The 19,696-nt window shown below is 43.8% G+C and overlaps 1 protein-coding gene across 1 annotated transcript in view; it reads left to right on the forward strand.

Moving 5' to 3' along the window:
* Nucleotides 1–19,696, forward strand: part of BRCA1 (BRCA1 DNA repair associated) — a 72,204-nt gene that overhangs the window by 45,448 nt on the left and 7,060 nt on the right. Inside the window, exons 16-23 of the mRNA XM_065897971.1 lie at nucleotides 1,590–1,677; nucleotides 4,096–4,173; nucleotides 4,666–4,706; nucleotides 7,487–7,570; nucleotides 11,646–11,700; nucleotides 13,240–13,313; nucleotides 13,692–13,752; nucleotides 14,613–14,716. Of these exons, the coding sequence (XP_065754043.1) occupies nucleotides 1,590–1,677; nucleotides 4,096–4,173; nucleotides 4,666–4,706; nucleotides 7,487–7,570; nucleotides 11,646–11,700; nucleotides 13,240–13,313; nucleotides 13,692–13,752; nucleotides 14,613–14,716 (585 nt within the window). The remainder of the gene's footprint in view (nucleotides 1–1,589; nucleotides 1,678–4,095; nucleotides 4,174–4,665; nucleotides 4,707–7,486; nucleotides 7,571–11,645; nucleotides 11,701–13,239; nucleotides 13,314–13,691; nucleotides 13,753–14,612; nucleotides 14,717–19,696) is intronic.

The raw sequence follows: 19,696 nt of genomic DNA on the forward strand, positions 1-19,696 counted from the left end.
ATGATAACACACCAGAGTATCAAACAGATTCAATAGTGGATGCTATTTATTGCACACTGAGAAATGATTCAGTCATTCTTAAGTATCTTTCTTAATATATCCTTCCTGGAATAGAAACCATTTCTCATCCTAGTTTCTCTATAGGTTAGCAGCTCAGCATGACCTCTGTGACCAGATGTGTCCCACTACTAAAAGGGCAAAGTAAGCTTTGTCTGCCCTAGTAGATACAATGAATAAATTCTCATCAACAATGCCAGAATTCTCATCTCACAACCATGTGCCCAGAACAGCTATTTGCTCTAAAAATTCATACCTATGTCTGTTTATACTGCTCTTGATCTTTTGCCAACACATCTAAAATTCCCATTTATTCACTGAAAATTAGCGTTCCTTATTCCTTTGTTTTGTGAGATCAGCTTTTCCGAGAAGGCTAAAATGATCTAATCTTTCTTGCCATGGGCAATCCTGAACTGCAAATGAGACTCTTAAGTGGCTTGGGTACATATTGTCTCTAAACAAGCAAAGAAGAAAACTTTTCAGCTCTATTCAGACTTGCCGAAGTGTGGTAAATTTATTATGAAAGCTGCTGACTGTATTACGCATGATTAATTCCGAAGCCCATATTAAGATGATCTTTTCGGCAGTTGCTCTTCTAACTGAACGCTGTTTCAAGGCTGGGATTTCAGCAATTAATCAGTTCAGAATTGCTAATGATCCTGGCAAAGGGCAGTGGCAAAAGCGGGGAGGAGGATGTCATTAGCTTCTCCAGCTTGCCTTTTTCAGTGCCCTGTGGCAGTATGGAGTGAGGCAGCATGAAAGAAAGACAGCCCACCCTCCATTGCAATCTCGTGGGGCACATAAATACTGGCGTGGGTGGTGATGACTAGTAAATGATGGAAATACTGGCGTGGGTGGTGATGGCTCGTAAATGATGACCCTTGGTAAACAAAGTTATGTACCAAGCAGTAGCTGCTGATTATGTCAAATGTGTCTATAATGGATCTGGTTAATTTCTTTTACTGCCTATTGATTTTTTATTTGGTTGATAGATAATAGCTAGAAGGCTCTAGATTTCTTTTGGGAAGAATATGAGTCTCTTCCAATCCTTCTCCTTAAGAGGAATTGATAGTTTTTGTACTGACCTTTAGAAGCATCTTGACTTGAACGTTTTAAAACTGTCAGCAGGTTGAATCTTGTTCTTAAGTCACGTATCTGAGCATAACTTTCTGTATAGGCAAGTTACCTCTCATAAAGTGTAGGCTGATAAATCTAAATTATAGTATAGTAGGGTGTCACTCTGCAAAGAAACTGTCTTAGGGAATCAAATGATATCTGTTATTAAAAGGAAAATTAATATTATTTTGAATCCGTGGTTATAATTCCATGTCTGTTAGCACAGACTATTTTAGAGTTTCTTCCTCTGGTTTGTACATAATTTTTATTAAATTACTATTTATTTTGAAACTTCATATTAGAATAAAAAGGATGTACCTTTTGTGAGAAAAATGGAGGTTCAAAGCTGGATAACTAATACTCAAGCTGTGTTCTAGATGTAACTTATTATAATGTGATACTTGATTTGATTTCAGGTGCTTGTGCACAAGTTTGCCAGAAAACATCACATCACTTTAACTAATCTAATTACTGAAGAGACTACTCATGTCATTATGAAAACAGGTACACCAAGAACCTTTACAGAATATGCTGCATCTGTTGCATAAAACTACATGAAGAAATGGGCGTGTTTGTTAAGCATAGCACGGGTGACCGTCTTCCAATAGTCAATCAGTTATTGCTTGATGAAAGAAAAATAATAGTTTTGCTATTTCCTGACCCCCTTTTATTTTGTGTTAAGATTGGAGAGTGATGAGCCAGAACGATGAATCACTTCTCCTAGTCCACCCTGCCTGGACTACACTGTGTGAGGGCTTTCTGGGAAGGCAGAGCCCGAGTCCTGGAGGAACAAATGGGGCAAAGAGGGGAATGAGCAGAAGTGAGTCTTCACTCAGAATCTGGGTGGTTGGAAACCCTAGCTAGCTCCATGACCTCACTCCACTCCAACACCTAGTTTGAGTGTGGTTGAGAGTTTTACAGGAAACAAGTCCAGTTATCAGCTCTGAGATAGCCTAGCATATGAAAAAGAAAAAAGGGAAGGGAAGAATTCATTTGTCCTATACCTTCCCCTTTTTACATCTTAAGTATGACTTGTGTGATGACAAGGGAGACCTCAGAGGCTTTTAGTTGACTGTAAGCTAAGTCTGAGTAAACATTTCAGGGCTGCTAACAAAGCTCATTTGAAATTGGGCCTTATTGATACAAGCCTAATGTCCAGAGCAGGTGAGGTGATGATCCCGAGACCCTACCCCACCCCCACTGGAGCGAACACCTGGAAGGTGTGTGCTCTGTTTTGAGCACCATGCTTTCTTTTCATGCTGGTCCCTGACAACTGGAGAGTGTTTTTCCAGAGGTAGATGAAGAGAATGGGGAAAAGGAATTCAAAGCAATGTCATTTGAAGGACAAATGAAGGAATGGGAAGACTTAAGGGAACAAGACAAGTGTCTTGAAATATCTGAAGAGTTGTTACCTGGAGGAGGAGTTAGGTTCACTCATGGGCTCCAGAAAGCAAAGACTGGTGCCTATGGCACACAGAAGATACAGATTGAAGCTCAACTCTTAAAACCTTCCTAACAAAATGGACTCTCTGGTCCTTTCCAGGGTGTTTCTGTTCATACAGCTGAAGGTTCTTGAGCATAGGGTCCAGACTCCTTGGCAGGCACATGCTGCCTTAGAACTTCTAAGAGCTTAGGTTTCTACTGTGTAAAGATCATACTACAGGGTCAGAGGATAATGCTCACAGGAGTCCGATGCCAAAACAAGTTACCATGAACTAAACTGTTTTAGAGATGAATGTCATTAAACTTGAATATATCTTAAGCTATGGGTTTGGATCAAGGCTGCTGATAGGTGAAAAGAAAACTTTAAAATGCAAATTAAATCTAAAGTAGTTCAGTGTTTAAACTCAAAGGCAATACACTTGCTACTTTAAAACTAAAAATGAGCTAAGATTTCTGAGTTTAAAGCATATTATTAAGTCAACCTTCACAACAGTTAAACAGAAAGCTTTAAAAATTGTGAAGAGGGGCTTCCCTGGTGGCGCAGTGGTTGAGAGTCCGCCTGCCGATGCAGGGGACACGGGTTTATGACCCGGTCCGGGAAGATCCCACATGCCGCGGAGCGCCTGGGCCCGTGAGCCATGGCCGCTGAACCTGTGCATGTGGAGCCTGTGCTCCGCAACGGGAGAGGCCACGGCAGTGAGAGGCCCACATACCGCAAAAAAAAAAAAAAAAATTGTGAAGAAAGAGAAAAGATTTTTTTAAATTTGTGAAGAATTCGGTTAGGGAGAATGGCTGTTGCTACTACTGGCAGATGGCCTGCTGTGTTTAGGATTTAATTAAATACATTTCTCCTGTTTAAAACTAAGTGTTCTTTCCTGAGTTTGCTTAGTCCTTCAAACGGGCCTTTAAAACACTAAAAAATAAGCAGAAGTGATTCTTCAGCTACTGCTTGCTGAAATACGTTGAAAAGAGAAAAACTATGAAAGTACTATATTTTTCTGCCTTGCAAGGGAATTAAGAATTAGGGGTTAGGATTCCCCAAGTAGAAGTTCTGGGGGTGAAAATTCATCATTGACATTTCAAATTTAGGATTTCAACAACACTGTTTTCTTTTCCTTTCACATGTCGTTATCCAGTAAAATAGATCTTGCCTGTCCATGTGTATCAATACTACCGACATGGGTAGTTCCCTGAGCACGCTGACAGACATCTTTAGCTGGCCTTGGCATCTAGAAGATAGGGCAGACACTTCCTGTGGTCTTAACTTCGTATCAGCCTTCTCCAGACTTCCAAAGATCCACACCTGCTGGTTAGAATTAGGGGTGCTTCCAGCCTCTGAGTCTATCACCAGGGGTGTTGGAATCATCAATCCAGATTGATCTCAAGTAGCATAAGGAGCGGGGCGCTCTAGCTTCTTATGGCAGCCCTTCCTGATTTTGTTTTCAACTTCTAATCCTTTGGATGTTTTCCATTCTGCAGATGCTGAGTTTGTGTGTGAACGGACACTGAAATATTTTCTGGGAATTGCAGGAGGAAGATGGGTAGTTAGCTATTTCTGTAAGTACCATATAATTTCTCCCCTCCTCCCTTTAACACCTCAGAATTGCATTTTGACACCTAACATTTTAACACCTAAGATTTTTGCTGATGCTGAATCTGAATTACGGAAAGGTCTTTAGTGGTATCACTAAACTAGCTTTATCTTTAATGCATAGCTCTTTGTTCAGATAGCTGGTGATGTGGGGGAAAATGTATTTCTTTTGATAACTAATAGGACCTAATCTGCTCCTGGTAATGTTAGCATATGAACTAGGGATTTATTTAATTGTAGGCAGAAATCCATGTGCAGCAGGCACTTTTATAATGTTTAAATTAAGCATCAACAGTGTCTCCAGAAGGAAATCTATTAAGGAGCTGTGGCTTTATAGAGAGAGGACCTCTATTCAGTGTTATTTCTCCCAGACTCTTATGTGAATCACTGTACCATCTACCCCCATGAAGGGAGGTCTTCTGCTCTTGTGTGACCTATCTTTTCTGTGATCTCTTTAGGGGTGACCCAGTCTATTAAAGAAAGAAAGATGCTGGATGAGGTAGGTACTCTGTTTTACAAACTAATCAAAAAGACTTGGTGCCACTGAGTCATACTGAGTCACGAAAATTTATCTGCTTCCTGCCTTGCACTACTTTCTGAAGATTTTCCTTGATGATGTGGATCATCAAGAGTTATGCGAGGGCTTCCCTGGTGGCGCAGTGGTTGAGAGTCCGCCTGCTGATGCAGGGGACACAGGTTCGTGCCCCGGTCTGGGAGGATCCCACATGCCGCGGAGTTGCTGGGCCGGTGAGTCACGGCCGCTGAGCCTGCGCGTCTGGAGCCTGTGCTTAGCAACGGGAGAGGCCACAACAGTGAGAGGCCTGCGTACTGCCAAAAAAAAGAGAGAGTTATGCAAGCAGGGACTTCCCGGGTGGTCCAGTGGTTAAGAATCCGCCTTCCAGTACAGGGGATGCAGGTTCGATCCCTGGTTGGGGAACTAAGGTCCCACATGCGGCGGGGCAACTAAGCCTGTGTGCTGCAACTAGTGAGCCTGAGCGCCACAACTAGAGAGAAGCAGGCCCACCTAAATCTTACACGCATACACCTTTGTAGAAAACTCTTTCACAGTTGAAAAGAATCCTTCATATTAATATGCAAATGTGTCTGTTTAGAAATCTGATTCCTTCAAAGAGATTTTATTTTACTCTTTGATACTGAGAACAGTGAGAGGTAAATAAGATAGAGCGTAGGAGGAGGAATAATTTTAGAACAGCCGTCTTAGAGCTGCTGGTGACAACAGATCAGGCAAAATAAAATTAGCGAAAGCAGTTTTAAACTATTATGCACTAGTCAGCATATTCATAATTAATTAATTGATGTTTCTGTTGGTTTCATTCAGTGACTTATATTATTGGGAGCCTACTATGTGCTGGGCACCAGGGATACAGCAGTAAATAAGACTGATAGTTCCCTGCTGTGGTGGGATTCATGTTCTGTGGAGGGGAGATGCATAATAAATAAAGATGTGTTTAAAATACCAATAAACACTATGAAGAAATATATAGAACAACAGACTGGCGGTTGGCTGGAGACAGAGGTTGACTATTTAGGTAAGGAGACCCAAGAAGGCTTTCTGAAAAGCTTGAGCTGAGACCTAAAAGACAAGAAAGAATTGGCCTTGAAAAATGTAGGGGGCTTCCCTGGTGGCTCAGTGGTTGAGAGTCCGCCTGCCAATGCAGGGGACACGGGTTCGAACCCTGGTCCAGGAAGATCCCACATGCTGCGGAGCAGCTGAGACCATGCGCCACAACTACTGAGCCTGCGCGCCTGGAGCCCACGCTCCACAACAAGAGAAGCCACTGCAATGAGAAGCCTGCACACCGCAATGAAGAGTAGCCCCTGCTCTCCGCAACTAGAGAAAGCCCACGTGGAGCAACAAAGACCCAATGCAGCCAAAAATAAAATAAATAAATAAAAATAATAAATAAAATTTTTAAAAAACAAACAAAAAAAGAAAAATGTAGGGAACAAATGTTATAGGCAGAATAGCAGCAGGCATAAAGGTCTTAAGATGGGAATGAGCTTGGTTTATTAAAGAAAAACAGGCCAGTATAGCTGGAGAGTTGTAATTGGTGAATCATATGTAGGCAGCAGAGGTTAGACAAGGGATTGGAGAAGGTCATAGACAAGGGCCAGATCAGGTAGGATTTGGTGTAAGTCGTGGTAAGGAATTTGAATTTTATTCATAGGGTAATGAGACCTGGAGATGGTAAGAAGAGTTTGGTTTGAGATGTTTGGAAGATAGGACTTACTAATAGGTTAAATTGGAAGACGAGGTAAAGACAGGAATTGGGGTAACGCTTAGATTTTTGGCCTGAACAATGAAGTGGATGTTAGTGATGTTAATTAGATAAGGAAGACATGGGGGAGGAGCATCCTGGGAGGCCGGGGAGCAGGAGGCAGGAGTAGAATCAAGAGTCAAGAGCTCTGTTTTAGATGCATGGATTTGGGAATTTATATGAGACCTCCGGGTAGAGAGGTTAGTAGGCACAGGGGTACAATCAGGACTATAAATTTGAGGGTCATCTTCAAATAGATGACATGTTTATCACTAGACTCTTCTCACTCACGTGACTAGGAAATATTAAGAGTTCTTTCACCTGATAACAACCTGTGGTTATGCCCATGACTTTATTATTCTTCCTAATTCTCTTGGCAACAGATGTGGTCTCCCCTGCAATCTGAGTTTCAGTAAGAATTGTTTCTAAGCATTCTTCCCCAGAATTCTCCCCAAACCTCTAACCTCCCTAATCCTATTATTCTTTATTCCCCCAGCCTTGGCTAGTCTAAATAATGATTATGAAAAGCCTCTTACTTTCTTCAGTATTAAATGTATATTTTATTATTTTGGTTTCATTAACTGTAAATCTCTCAATGGAAATCTGAGAAACCCTTATTTCTTTAGGTGGTAATACACATTAATTTAAGAGATCAGGAATTCTCCAGTTATCTTTATAACAACACAGTATTAGCAGTTTAAATGCTAAGTGAATGGTCTGAGAGGAGATAGATGTTGCAAATTAAAATACGTTAAGTCCCAGTGAGGTGAAAAGCCAGTTGTTAGTTTCTGCCCACAAAGATTTGCTTCAATGAATTGATTTCAGCAGCTGAGATGCTGGTCATTTCATGCAGTCCACCAGAAAAGATGATTTGGGGGGAGATAGGGTTCAAAACTGCCTGGCAATATTTGATTCCTTAAATATGATGTATCTCCTCTGTTTCCATTGAAGGAGGCTTCTCTTTCTCTGACCCCTGTGGTTTGGGCTTGGTTTCTTTCAGCATGATTTTGAAGTCAGAGGCGATGTTGTCAATGGAAGAAACCATCAAGGCCCAAAGCGAGCAAGAGAATCCCAGGACAGGAAGGTAAAGCCCTCCTCCCCCATGTTGGCAAAAAACCTACCCACCCCTCTGCATTCCTGCCCACTTCATGGAGATGGTCTCATTCATCTTGTAAGGGGCCTTACAAGATGGCCCCTTACACTGCTAGAATACCAAGTAGGTGCATTCATGTAGGTTTTTTTAGTTCTTCCGGAACAGCAGAGTAAATAAGTACAGTCATTCCTCAGTACCCTTGGGGGATTGGTTCCAGGACCCCCTGCAGATACCAAAATCCAAAGATGCTCAGGTCCCTTTTATAAAATGGTATAGCATTTGCATGTAACATCCTCCCATATACTTTAAATCAACTCTAGATTAATTCTAAGACCTAGTACAGTATAAATGCTATGTAAATAGTTGCCAAAAAGCAGATTCAAGTTTTGCTTTTTGGAACTATCTGGAAGAAAAATTTTTTTTTCAAATATTTTCCATTGGCAGTTTTTTTTTCAAATAGTTTCCATTGGCAGTTTAGTTGAATCTGCGGATGTGGAACTTGTTGGATACAGTAGGCCAGTGGGCCAACTCTATTATCCGATATGAATGAGGAAGCTTAGAGGTTTAGAGAAGTTACATAATTTGGGTTTCATTCTAGGGTGCAAATCTTAACTGATAAATGGCAGAGCTGGGATTTGAGACAGATGTGAATCTAAAACCTTTGCTCTTTCTACTTCACGGTGGTGTCTTTCTCTACAGCAGTGTGGTAAGTGCTGTGAGGGGGATGTACCCAGGCTGTCTGTGGAAGCACAGAAGAGAAGGTGATTGATTATCAATAGCTGACATCTGTGTAACGTTCACTGTATCCAGGGACTGCTCCAAACCCTCGACCCTATCTTAACTAGTTAACAATTTTATAGCAACCCTGGGAAGCGTGTACTATAATTATGCCTATTTTATAGATGAGAAAATTAAGGATCAAAGAGGTTGAGTAAATTGCCCAAGCTCACACAGCTAGTTGTGAACCCAACTAGAAGCTGAACCCAACTAGAACCAGTCTCCCTCCAGAATCTGAGCTCTTAATGACAATACCATAGTTTCCTGGCACATTATGGAAGTTTTCACACAGGAGAAAAATTGATTATTCTAACAACTTTACAAATGAAAGACTAGAGGCCCAGGAAGATTCAGTGACTTTCTTCCCCAGATCATACTGTAACAGATGATGTAGCCAAAATTATGTCGTTCTCTCAAGGAGAAATCCAGGCAAGATTTCACACCAGCCTGTCAGGCCTGAGCTGGCTGCTCTTGGGTCACTGGCTGAGTGCTTATGCTCCTGGTCTGCATTTCTTCCTTTTTCAAGTGTGTACCACTGGGCATGTCAGAACATCCACATACGGAGCACCTGTTCCTTTATAGAACTTGAGAGAGAACCAACAGAGATGATTTTCTAAGGAAAACCGCTTTGGGAGATGATCACACATCAAGCCCTGGAGCTCTGAACCCTTGGGGTCAGCCCACCCTCACCCTCTGAGCCTATCAAGTAACTTCTAGATGCCAAGAAAAGCTGCTGGCCCTGTTTCTCCTTCTGCCTGCACCTGAGGGGAGCTCTGTGTGAGCCAGTCATATGTTTTATTCCACTGGATACAAGGCAGAATCAGCACCAGATTCTTCCCTCCTTGAAAGGAAATTCCAGCATTTGGAGTTTTGCCCTGCATTTGGGGTGGCAATTGTGGAACGTGCCTGGTCAAAGTAGTGTCATTCTGAAGACACCACGTGTCACTGTAGCGTTCTCTTGTGGAAGAGAAATGTATTTGTAGAGGTGAAACTTCAAATTTCTAATCTCATAACTAGACATCCTCATCAGTGAGTGTCAGCCTGGATGTAAAAATTCCTAATCTTGGGCTTCCCTGGTGGCACAGTGGTTAAGAATCTGCTTGCCAGTGCAGGGGACACGGGTTCGAGCCCTGGTCCGGGAAGATCCCACATGCTGTGGAGCAATTAAGCCCGTGCGCCACAACTACTTAGCCTGAGCTCTAGAGCCCACCTGCCACAACTATGGTAGCCCACATGCCTAGAGCCCATGCCCCGCAACAAGAGAAGCCACCGCAATGAGAAGCCCGCGCACCACAACGAAGAGTAGCCCCCGCTCGCTGCAACCAGAGAAAAGCCCGCACAGCAACGAAGACCCAACGCAGCCAAAAATAAATAAAAAATTTTTTAAAATTCTTAATCTTTTGTACTTTTTGTGTCAACATTTGGCTCCAGCTGGCCACCTGGGGAGAACTTTTAGCATTCTGAGCATCTAGATCCTGCCAACAGGCTGGAGATGCAGTTATTCATACAGATAGTGAGAATGGCACAGGTGGAGGCTGTCACATGCAACAGAAACAGACTTGTCCTGCTGTCTGTCCTTGTTCCTCTGACTGAGATTGAAATGGGGTGGGGGGGGGGGAGTGGGCATTTCCTAAAAGGCCATCATGTGTTTTTAGCTTCCTGATTTTTTTCTACCCCAGTCTCTCTTATTTGAAGGGAGGTGAGTTCTAGGCCTAGACAATTTTCATTTTAGTAGAATGGGGAGAAAGAAAAAGGGTCAAGAGAACAAAGGTTACCTAAATGGTATGTATCCAGCCAACTGACACAAATTTAGATTTGTTCTTTGAAATGATACCCAAGTCCTTCCCTAAGAATTCGTGCCAAAGCATGTGTAAGAATTTGCCTGTCCAACAGAGTAGCCACCAGCCACAAAGCTGTTTACATTGTAATTAACTAAAATTAAATAAAATAGGAAGTTGAGTTCCTCACTCACCCTACCCACATTTCAAGTGCTCATTAGCCACATGTGACTCATGGCCACCTTATTAAAGCAAATATAGAATATTTCCACCAAAACAGAAAGTTCTTTTGGACAGTCTGTTGAGCACTCTGAGTGGAAGAGGTACCTGCATTGTGATCTGTGTCTCCTGGAAATGTAGGCAGTAAGCTCAGTGAGGAGAGGCAGAACCAGGCTTCCCTTCTAGGTTAAAAACAACTTAGGTTGCTGAAGGAACAAGGGCCGTTGGTAGAGCAGTGTGAAGGCAGGAACAGATGTTCTGGGACCAGGAGAAAAGGAGCAGGTGCACATAAAATAAACATAGACCTCTCTGCCAGTTAGGGTCAGGGTTAGTATTGATGTATATATCAAATCTGGATAAACATCAAACTTCAGCTGATAGTTTGAATCTCTTGCCATCCAAGCCTTTTATTAAACATAAAGGAGGACCAATTTTTTTCTTCTTGTCTCTAACGAGAAGTAAAATTACCTGCAGAGGTCATCAGGGAAGAGCCTGGACCTGATTGGTGGCAAGGTGGGATGCCCAGCCCTTGAATGACAAAGTATGACTATAGAGTAGATCAAATACATACACACATGAAAAAAAGTCTAAAATCCATCAGTGTTTTGGACATTGGGCTGATTGTCTCTGGGAAGTAGCAGCAGAAATTATCAGGTGGTAAAGAAAAGAAAAGGAAAGTTCTTATGATATCGCTTATATGTAGAATCGTAAAAAAAGGGAGGGGTACAAATGAACTATTTACAAAACAGAAGTAGTCACAGATATAGAAAACAAACTTACGGTTACCAGGGGGTAAGTCGGGGGAAGGATAAATTGGGAAATTGGGGCTGACATATACACACTACTATATAATAAAATAGACAGCTAATAAGAACCTGCTGTATAGCCCAGGGAACTTTACTCAATACTCTGTAATGGCCTATATGGGAAAAGAATCTTAAAAAAAAAAAAAATGTGGATATATATATAAATGTATAACTGATTTGCTTTGCTGTACACCTGAAACTAACACAACACTGTAAATCAACTATAATCCAATAAAAAATTTTTAAAAAAAGGAAAGTTCGGGGCTTCCCTGGTGGCGCAGTGATTGAGCGTCCGCCTGCCGATGCAGGGGACACGGGTTCGTGCCCCGGTCCAGGAAGATCCCACATGCTTGCATACCGAAAAAAAAAAAAAGAAAAGGAAAGTTCTTCATTTTTGAGAGTCTCTATATTGCTTTTTATAAAAACCCATGTCTTTTATAACTAATGTTTCTTTCTCTCCACCCCTCTGTCCCTTTCTTCTCCCAGATCTTCAAGGGCTTAGAAATCTGTTGCTATGGACCATTTACCAATATGCCCACAGGTAAGAGACTGACTGGGAGAACTGCCGAATCCAGCACCAGCCTTTCCCCTACGTCGTCATCTTAATGGGGGTTTCCTCATATGGGTGAGATATTCCAGAGGTTTTTCTATTTCTCTAGCACTCGTCAGACAAAACCACACCAAAACATTAGCCCATGGCAAAAAAACTAGCCCTGTGCCCCTTCTCAAGAGCTAGAAGGCAGTGAAGAGTTAGGATCTAGGACACAATATGTTCTGTGCTCAGTGGGGTAGAGCTGCTTTTACTGCCCTTTGGTCTAAGAAAGGGGGGAAATAATAAGTTAGGGAGAAGATACCTTTTGGGTTTGTAAATGTCAAGAAAGAATTCTGCTCCTCCTAAACCATCTCCATTTGATACAGAGATGAAAGCACAACAGCTGCATAAGCCCTGTGGGCCTGGGGCCCCACATAGGCCCAGAGCAGAGGAAGACTCTTGATGAACATTTTCTAATTAAATTTGACACTGAATGTGATGTTATGTTGAGGAGTGCTATGTGGCTCAGCTCGGAAGTTGTGAGGCACTGAGGCCCTGGGGTGTGTCTAGATTTGGTTCATTCATTTCCAGACAAAGGCTACCCACCTTTGCCTCTGTACCCACTTCTGCCCCCAGGATCAGGTCCTCTTACTCCCCCGAAGTCAGCCTTGGCATCTGGTCAGGGACAGATGAGTGGCAGCAAGAGAACCTGGCAAAGCAATTTTGCTTCTGTCTTTATTGGTTATTGATTGGGTGTTCATGAAATTTCCAAGTGCCACTCAAAGGTTTCTCAGGGTTCTTGCATACTTTGGTATAATGAGAACGAGGGTCTCTAGCAGCTGTCGTTTTGGAGGTAAGTTAATTGACCTCGGTTCACTCAGCCAAACAGGAGCACCTCAGCAATCCTCAGAAACGTGCTGATGGTAAAGAGGACCCAGAGGTGACCAGGAGCCACCCAGTGGTCAGTTCTGCTTTTCCAGGTCCAAGTGGAACATCTCTTCTGATTTTTTCAAGTGATTTGATTCCAGCTCAGCATATAGCCTTTCCCCACTGATGTGCTGAGTCTCTGTCCAGGATGACTTGTATTTTCTCTTGACTGAATGAATTATCTTCCCATCTCTTGACATTTACAGTAATTACCACCAAGTATGGTGCTGTCAGTGGCTGTGATTATCAATTACCAACACAGAATTAGGCAAGGAAGGAGGGATGGTGGGTAGGTATTTTTTCACAGTGTCTTAGCCAGCAGTTTAGCAAATTAATGGAAATGAGATCTTCGATTTTTTTTTTTCTTTCTTTCATTTGACTTTCAGACCTTATCTACCAAGTGGCCTTATGGGGACTGATAACCAAAGTAGGTAGCATATCTGTAGCAAATTGACTTAGAATTTGTAGTTTAAGGCCTTTCCGTCCCTTTGGAGCAGAGAAACAGGGACTCTCCCACTGAGAAGTCTTGCTGTAAGCCTTCATCCAGAGGAGTGTGGGGTAGAGAGCCCAGTTAAATATGTAGATTACTGTGGTGATTTTAGGTCTAAATGTCTTATTTAGATCAACTAGAGTGGATGGTACGTCTGTGTGGGGCTTCTGTGGTGAAGGAGCCCTCATCATTCACCCTCAGCCAGGTAAGTGTTTGGTGCCCTGTCGGGGGAGGACACTATTCTGTCCTGAGATTGAGCAAGGCAGCACCTTTCAGTCCCTATGAACCCCCCAGTGTAGCCTTAGAAGCCTCACTTCACCCTGACCCTTCTCTGACCACGTACCTGTGCCAGAAGACTCCATCTGTAAGGGATAAGTAAGGACTTGAGAGCTACAAATACTAAACAGACCCAGGGAAGGCTCTTTCCCTCTGACCCTTCCTTTTTGACATGTGCCCTTCCCCCTCCTTTGCGTGGTTGCCCCCAGAGTAGTCTGCTTCAGCAAGCTATCAAGAAATGGTGAAGTGACTGTCGCAAAAGTCCTGCTCTGATACCCTCAATACTGTTTCCTTTCTGGGGGTACAGGGTACTCAACCAATTGTGGTCGTGCAGCCGGATGCCTGGACAGAGGGCGGTGGCTTCCATGGTGAGTCTTGCTGTAAGTCTTCATCCAGAGGAGTATGGGGTAGAGGGCCCAGGTTAAGTGTGCAGATTACTGTGGTGATTTTAGGCCTAAATGTCCTGTTTAGATCAACTGGAGTGGATGGTGCACCGGTGTGGGGCTCCGGAAGGCCATAGGCATGTACCTGCGTCATATGGGGTGGGAAGAGTTTGATTCAACACAGGTCACCTGGTGCTTGATTAACATAGTTCTCAGCACATTCTAGGTGCTCAATAAATATTTGTTGAATGAACGAATGAATGGCTAAAATGTCCTTTTAAAACTTTTTTGTTGTTTGTTTTGCATTATAAAAGTAGTGCATGAACTGTTTCCACGGGGGTGTGTGTGTGCTTAAATATGAAAATTCATCACATAAAATATAAATGAGCACAAACACAGCAAAATAATCCCAGCAATCCCACCACTGGGAGATGATCACCAGAAAACTTCTTCCAGGCCTGGGCGTGTATGTATGTACACACATATATTTTATACAAATGTGATCATGCTCATCATACTGTTGCTTTTTCACTTAAGATATGGCAAACATGTTTCCACGTCATTAAATTGCAATGCTGTTTTGCTCTCTCTGGTGACTTTTCCTTTAACAGATTGGAGCTCATGTTAATAAAGTTGCCAGAGGCTGTAGGCTTTCACCAGCAGTCAGTCCTCAAGCTTTTGAGTAAGGTTCTATGTCCTGAAGCACTGCTGAAGATCAGTGATATTGCTCCTGCCTAAGTCACTCTAAGAACTCATCCAACCAGTTGCCCCGAGTAGATTGACTAGAGTCTGGTCTGGGGAAATGTGAATTGACACTAATCTCTGCTTGTGTTCTCCGTCTCCAGTCATCGGGCAGATGTGTGAAGCACCTGTGGTGACCCGAGAGTGGGTATTGGACAGCGTAGCCCTCTACCAGTGCCAGGAGCTGGACACCTACCTGATACCCCAGGTCCCCAGAGCTGCTGCTGATTCCAGCCTGCCATGTATATAGGGGATAGGGCCCGTCTCTGCAGGACCTCAAGAATGAGCTTAAGAAATGACCTTTTTCCAGGCCCAGGGAAAGGCCTCTTCAGTCCTTCCACAGCCCCGATTCCTAAATATTTTATGTACATCAGCCTGAAAAGAACTTCTGGCTCTGCAAGGGTCCCTTAAAGATTTTCTGCTTCAAGTCTCCCTTTGAAATCTGCCATGAGCACAAAATTGTGGCAACTTTTCACCTGAAAAGAATTTAAAACCATTTAAACCCCACCAATTGAGCAAGATGCTGATTCATTATTTATCAGCCTTATTCCTCGTCCTGGGGCTGTCGGCTTCGAGCTGGAGGCAGAGTGGTTGGTCTCAGGAGAATAGCTGGTTTCCCTAAATTTGTTTCTCAAAACCCTTGTGTTCTTAAAGTCCAGGAGTCAGATCCTTCAATGGAAGGTGAGTACTTGGGGATCTGTGCTGTGACTTAAAATCAGAACAGTCCTTGGACAGCTCTCAAGTGTTGGAGTGGAGCATTGGGGAGGAAATCCAGAGGCGGTAATGGATATAATATGAAATTTGAGGGTTAATTAGAGGAGAGGGGAGTCTTGCTGACCCTGATCTCCAAAAGTCTGGGCTATAGTTGCTGGGCTTCTAAAGAATTTCTTAGCACTGATGTGCTCTGAAACAGCAGAATATCTTCAAGAATTCTGGTGTCCAAAGAGAATCTTCTAATTCCCCATTAGTGACAAATAAAATGTTTATTGTTGTAGCTCTGATATGTAACCCATTACTCTTGAAATATAAGATCTCTGATATGAATATTTCATGTCTGTAAGATGATGGATCCCACCAGGAAAGGAGCTGTTTGCTTTCCTTGAGGTAATTTTTTTCCCTTTGCTCCCTATTGCTGAACTGTACAGATTCATAAATAATTTTGTTTGCTGAAGGAAGAGAAAGTGTTTTTCATAAACTCATTATCCAGGACTGTTTATAGCTGTTGGAAGGACTAGGTCTTCCTTAGCCCCCCAGTGTGTGCAGGCAGTAAAGACTTGATTGTACAAAATATGTTTTGTAAATGTGCTTTTCACCTGGAAATAAACTTGGTAGCAAACACTTCCACCAAGTATGACTGTTCTGAAGGCTCACACCTGCAGACTTTCTCAGAGCCTTTTCTCACTGTACTTTCATCTCCTCATCTGTAAAACAGGGATAATAATAGTACCTACCTCCTAGGGTTATCAAGGGGACTTCAAAACCTTATTATAGGGCTTCCCTGGTGGCGCAGTGGTTGAGCGTCCGCCTGCCGATGCAGGGGACACGGGTTCGTGCCCCGGTCCGGGAAGATCCCACATGCCGCAGAGCGGCTGGGCCCATGAGCCATGGCAGCTGAGCCTGCGCGTCTGGAGCCTATGCTCCGCAACGGGAGAGGCCACAACAGTGAGAGGCCCACGTACCGCAAAAAAAAACCCTTTTTATATTTGTTTTCTATTGCTGCCATAACAAATTGTCACAAATCTAGTGGCTTAAAACTACATCCATTTATTATGTTTCGGGTCTCATAAGACCAAAATCAAGGTGCCAGCAGGGCAGGCCTGTGTTCCTTCTTGGAGGCTCTGGGGATGAATCTGTTTCCAAGCTCATTTCATGTTGTCCGAATTGTTCCTTGCATTCCTAGGACTAAGCTCTCTGTTTCCTTGCTGGCTGTCGGCCAGAGGTCATCCTTAGCTTCTAGAGGCCACCCACATTCTGGACTCATGACCCCATACCTCCATCTTCAAAGCCAGCAATGGCTGATCAAATCCGTCTCACTTTTGGAATTTCTCTGACTTCCCTTTCTGCCTCATCTCTGTAACTCCTGCCAAAGAAATTTCTGTTTTTAAGGGCTCAAGTGGTGAGATTGTGCCCACCAGGTAATCCAGGGTGATCTCCCTATCCTAAGGTCCAGAACCATAATTACAGTTGCAAAGTCCCTTCACAGCATTACCTAGCTTACTGTTTGATTGAATAACGCAGGGGCCAGAAATCTAGGGAGGACGTCTTTGGAATTCTGACAACCACTCCCGTTTAACATGCTTAATCCACTGATAACAGTCTGTATCATCTTTTGTTGGTTTTTACTCTGTTCAGAGATTGGAATTCTCTTTGAGGCAAAGAGGATGAAATCCTTGCACAATTCAATACTGCCTTACTTGTAAGGAGGGTGGTGGGTAGGTGAGGGGAGAAGTAGAGAAAATGGGACTAACTGCCGTTATTACATTTTCATATCGTTTAGTCTTCATCACAGCTCTGTGAAGTGGGTATTTGTCACCTCATTTGAAGAATAGGAACTGGAAATACAGGATTTTGCTCAGAGTTTGCACAGCTAATAAATGACAATGCGAAGATCCAAACCCATGCCCTTTCCATCCCATCATTCAGCTTTCCACCTGCATCCGTCACTGACCCCGGGTCAGAAGGCACTGGTTCAAGCCTCAAGGGAATTTGGGGAGAGGAGCGGACTGGGAGGGGAACTAGCACTCTGGCTTTATGGCCTGTGGTGGGAGGCGGTAGAAAGTTCCTGCCTCCAAGTGGCAGCTCTCCCTGGGAAAGCAGCCCTAGGCAAGGGGATTTACAGGCTTGTCCACTCCCATCCAGCTTCCCAGCTTAGGGTTTCTTATCTTTCAGCTGTCAGGACCTGCCAGTTCAGCCTTGCCCACTGTGTGACCTCTCTCGGGCCCACGCCAGCTTCCTGTCCACCTGGCAGGGAGTCCGTAAAGGCAGGCAAGAAGCAAGTGCTTCCCAGTCTTCGGTCAAAAATGTCTCATTTCCAGTGACAAGCCATGGCTTACTGGACCCTGGGGGTAAGCTAGGCCTCATCCTGCTGCCCCCATCACTGATGGGTTAATAGAAAAAACAACATCTATGTAGTACATCCTGCCTTCCCAGGAATCCTGGGTGAAAGCAGAGACAACTAAGACACATTTAGAAGTTTTCTGTAATTGTCTCTCAAGGTCTCCCAACAAATGTCCACCCAGTCTGTTTTTCCAGCTCTGCATAACCTGTCCCGGAAGTCAGCTTCTGGCCCTGGCCTCAGGATGATTGGCAGAGCTTAAGAGTCCTATCTGAAGATGGAGTAAAGCTACCTGCTTTTTTGACCTCTGGCTTTAAGATATCCTCCCACTTTTCCATCCCACAGTCTTCAGCCCTTTCTGGGCACAGCTGCATTTTGGGAACTAGTTCCTGTACTGCCTTTGTCTCATTTCACGAAATGAACTTCTGCAAAGAAGCTGGAAAGAAGGAGAAGAAGAGGGGTTATCATGCAGGTGCAGGGAGGGGGGCCTAAAGAAGAGCTCCTAGATTATCTCCCTTCCAAAAAGTGCAACCAGGATCATCCACAAAGTATCGGCTCCAAAACATGCGGGGGAAGAAGAAAGGAATCAGTGTTGGGGGTTGGAGTGGAAGGAGCCAGGCTGCCCAGAGTGTATCCTGTGAAGGCTGCGAGGAGCAGATAAGGGCAGCCCCAGAGGCAGGCAGTGAGGAGAGCAGGGCCGGGTGAGGGGGAACTGCAGATCTGCCCGCAGAACCTGAGAGAGAATGGAGCTCACTGGCCAGGGACTGTGGGAGCTTGCTTAACGGCTGTAAGATGGCTGAGCCAGAGGCCCCTGTACCGTACTTCAGGGATGCCTAGCTCCCTCCAACAGGCTTTAAATCTGCCCATACCAAGGAGAAAATTAAAGAAATGGATCTGGGCAAATAGAAAATTAAGGAGAACTGGAGAGAAAATTGAGAACTGTGGAGAGCAGGGATTAGGGAGGTGCAGGAGGAAGCAGATCCTGAAATGAGTCTCAACGATCGGGAAAATCTAAGTAATGGTTTGAGGGGCTAGAAGAAATGGAAAACAGGAGAGACTCCCTGCACATTATGGGGGCCAGCAAACAAGAGCTCTGGAGACCTAGTTTCAGGGACCCAGAATGATAAGGCAGTTTAACAGGCAGGTTAGGACAGTGATTCTCAAACCATGGTCCCCTGATGGGGAATGGGGTGGAGGGGGTGGGGGCAGGCAAAACCTGTTAGATATGCAGATTCCAGGGCCTCACTCCAGACCTACTGAATCACAACTAGGGGAAGAGCCCAGCAGTCTATGATTCTGAAGCAAGCTCAGGTTTGAGAACCACTGGCTTAGTGTAAGGGGCTGCTAATTGGTATAAAATGTTACCTACTGTCTATTCTTTTGTCTCTAGGAAGATCTTGGGCCTGTTAAGGAAAACTAAGGTTCCCAAGCTGGTGAGTGGTTCTTATCTACAAAGTTGCAGCAGCTAGCTCCAGTTGACTCCAGAATGGCTCTTTAAACAAATACAAAGCAAAGGACAAAGATTAAATTATATTAGCAACCTAGGAGAAGAGCCAGACTGCTTAAAACAACAGCTAGAGGTTTAGGAGGTTTTATTAATATTTAAATTGCAGTGAAACCACAGCTGCAGCTTTTGACTCCAGCATAGAGATATGCAAATGTGGCTTTCCAAAGAAAGGCAATTTCAGACAGCCCTCCAGGTAATGAGAACAAGTAAAACAAATGATTTTGTAATTTACCTTTATTGACTGATGGAGATCAAGGTACAGACAATCCTTACCCAGTGAGAGTCGGCCACCAGCGGGCCCTGTGAGGGGAGAATGGAAAGCTGGCCTGGAGGGAGAAAGGCAGGGAGACACAGAGTGATGACAGAAAAGGCCCAAGGAGGGCAAAACAGGAGGCAGGTGGGAGATGACTCAATTAAAAAGGAAGAGAAATGGGGTCTGTGGACCATCGATCTTGCCAGCTCTCAGGAGCAACAACAATCATAAGCGACTGTCACGTGCCACACTCCTAAGTGCCAGGCACTATTCCCACCTTACCAATGAGGGAAATGGCGCTTTGAGAGGTCAGGCAACTTGCCCAAGATCACACCACAAAAGGAGGTGGCAAGACTTTGATGCAAACAAAGAT

This window comes from Phocoena phocoena, chromosome 19, assembly GCF_963924675.1.
Source record: "Phocoena phocoena chromosome 19, mPhoPho1.1, whole genome shotgun sequence".
Lineage (NCBI taxonomy): Eukaryota > Metazoa > Chordata > Mammalia > Artiodactyla > Phocoenidae > Phocoena > Phocoena phocoena.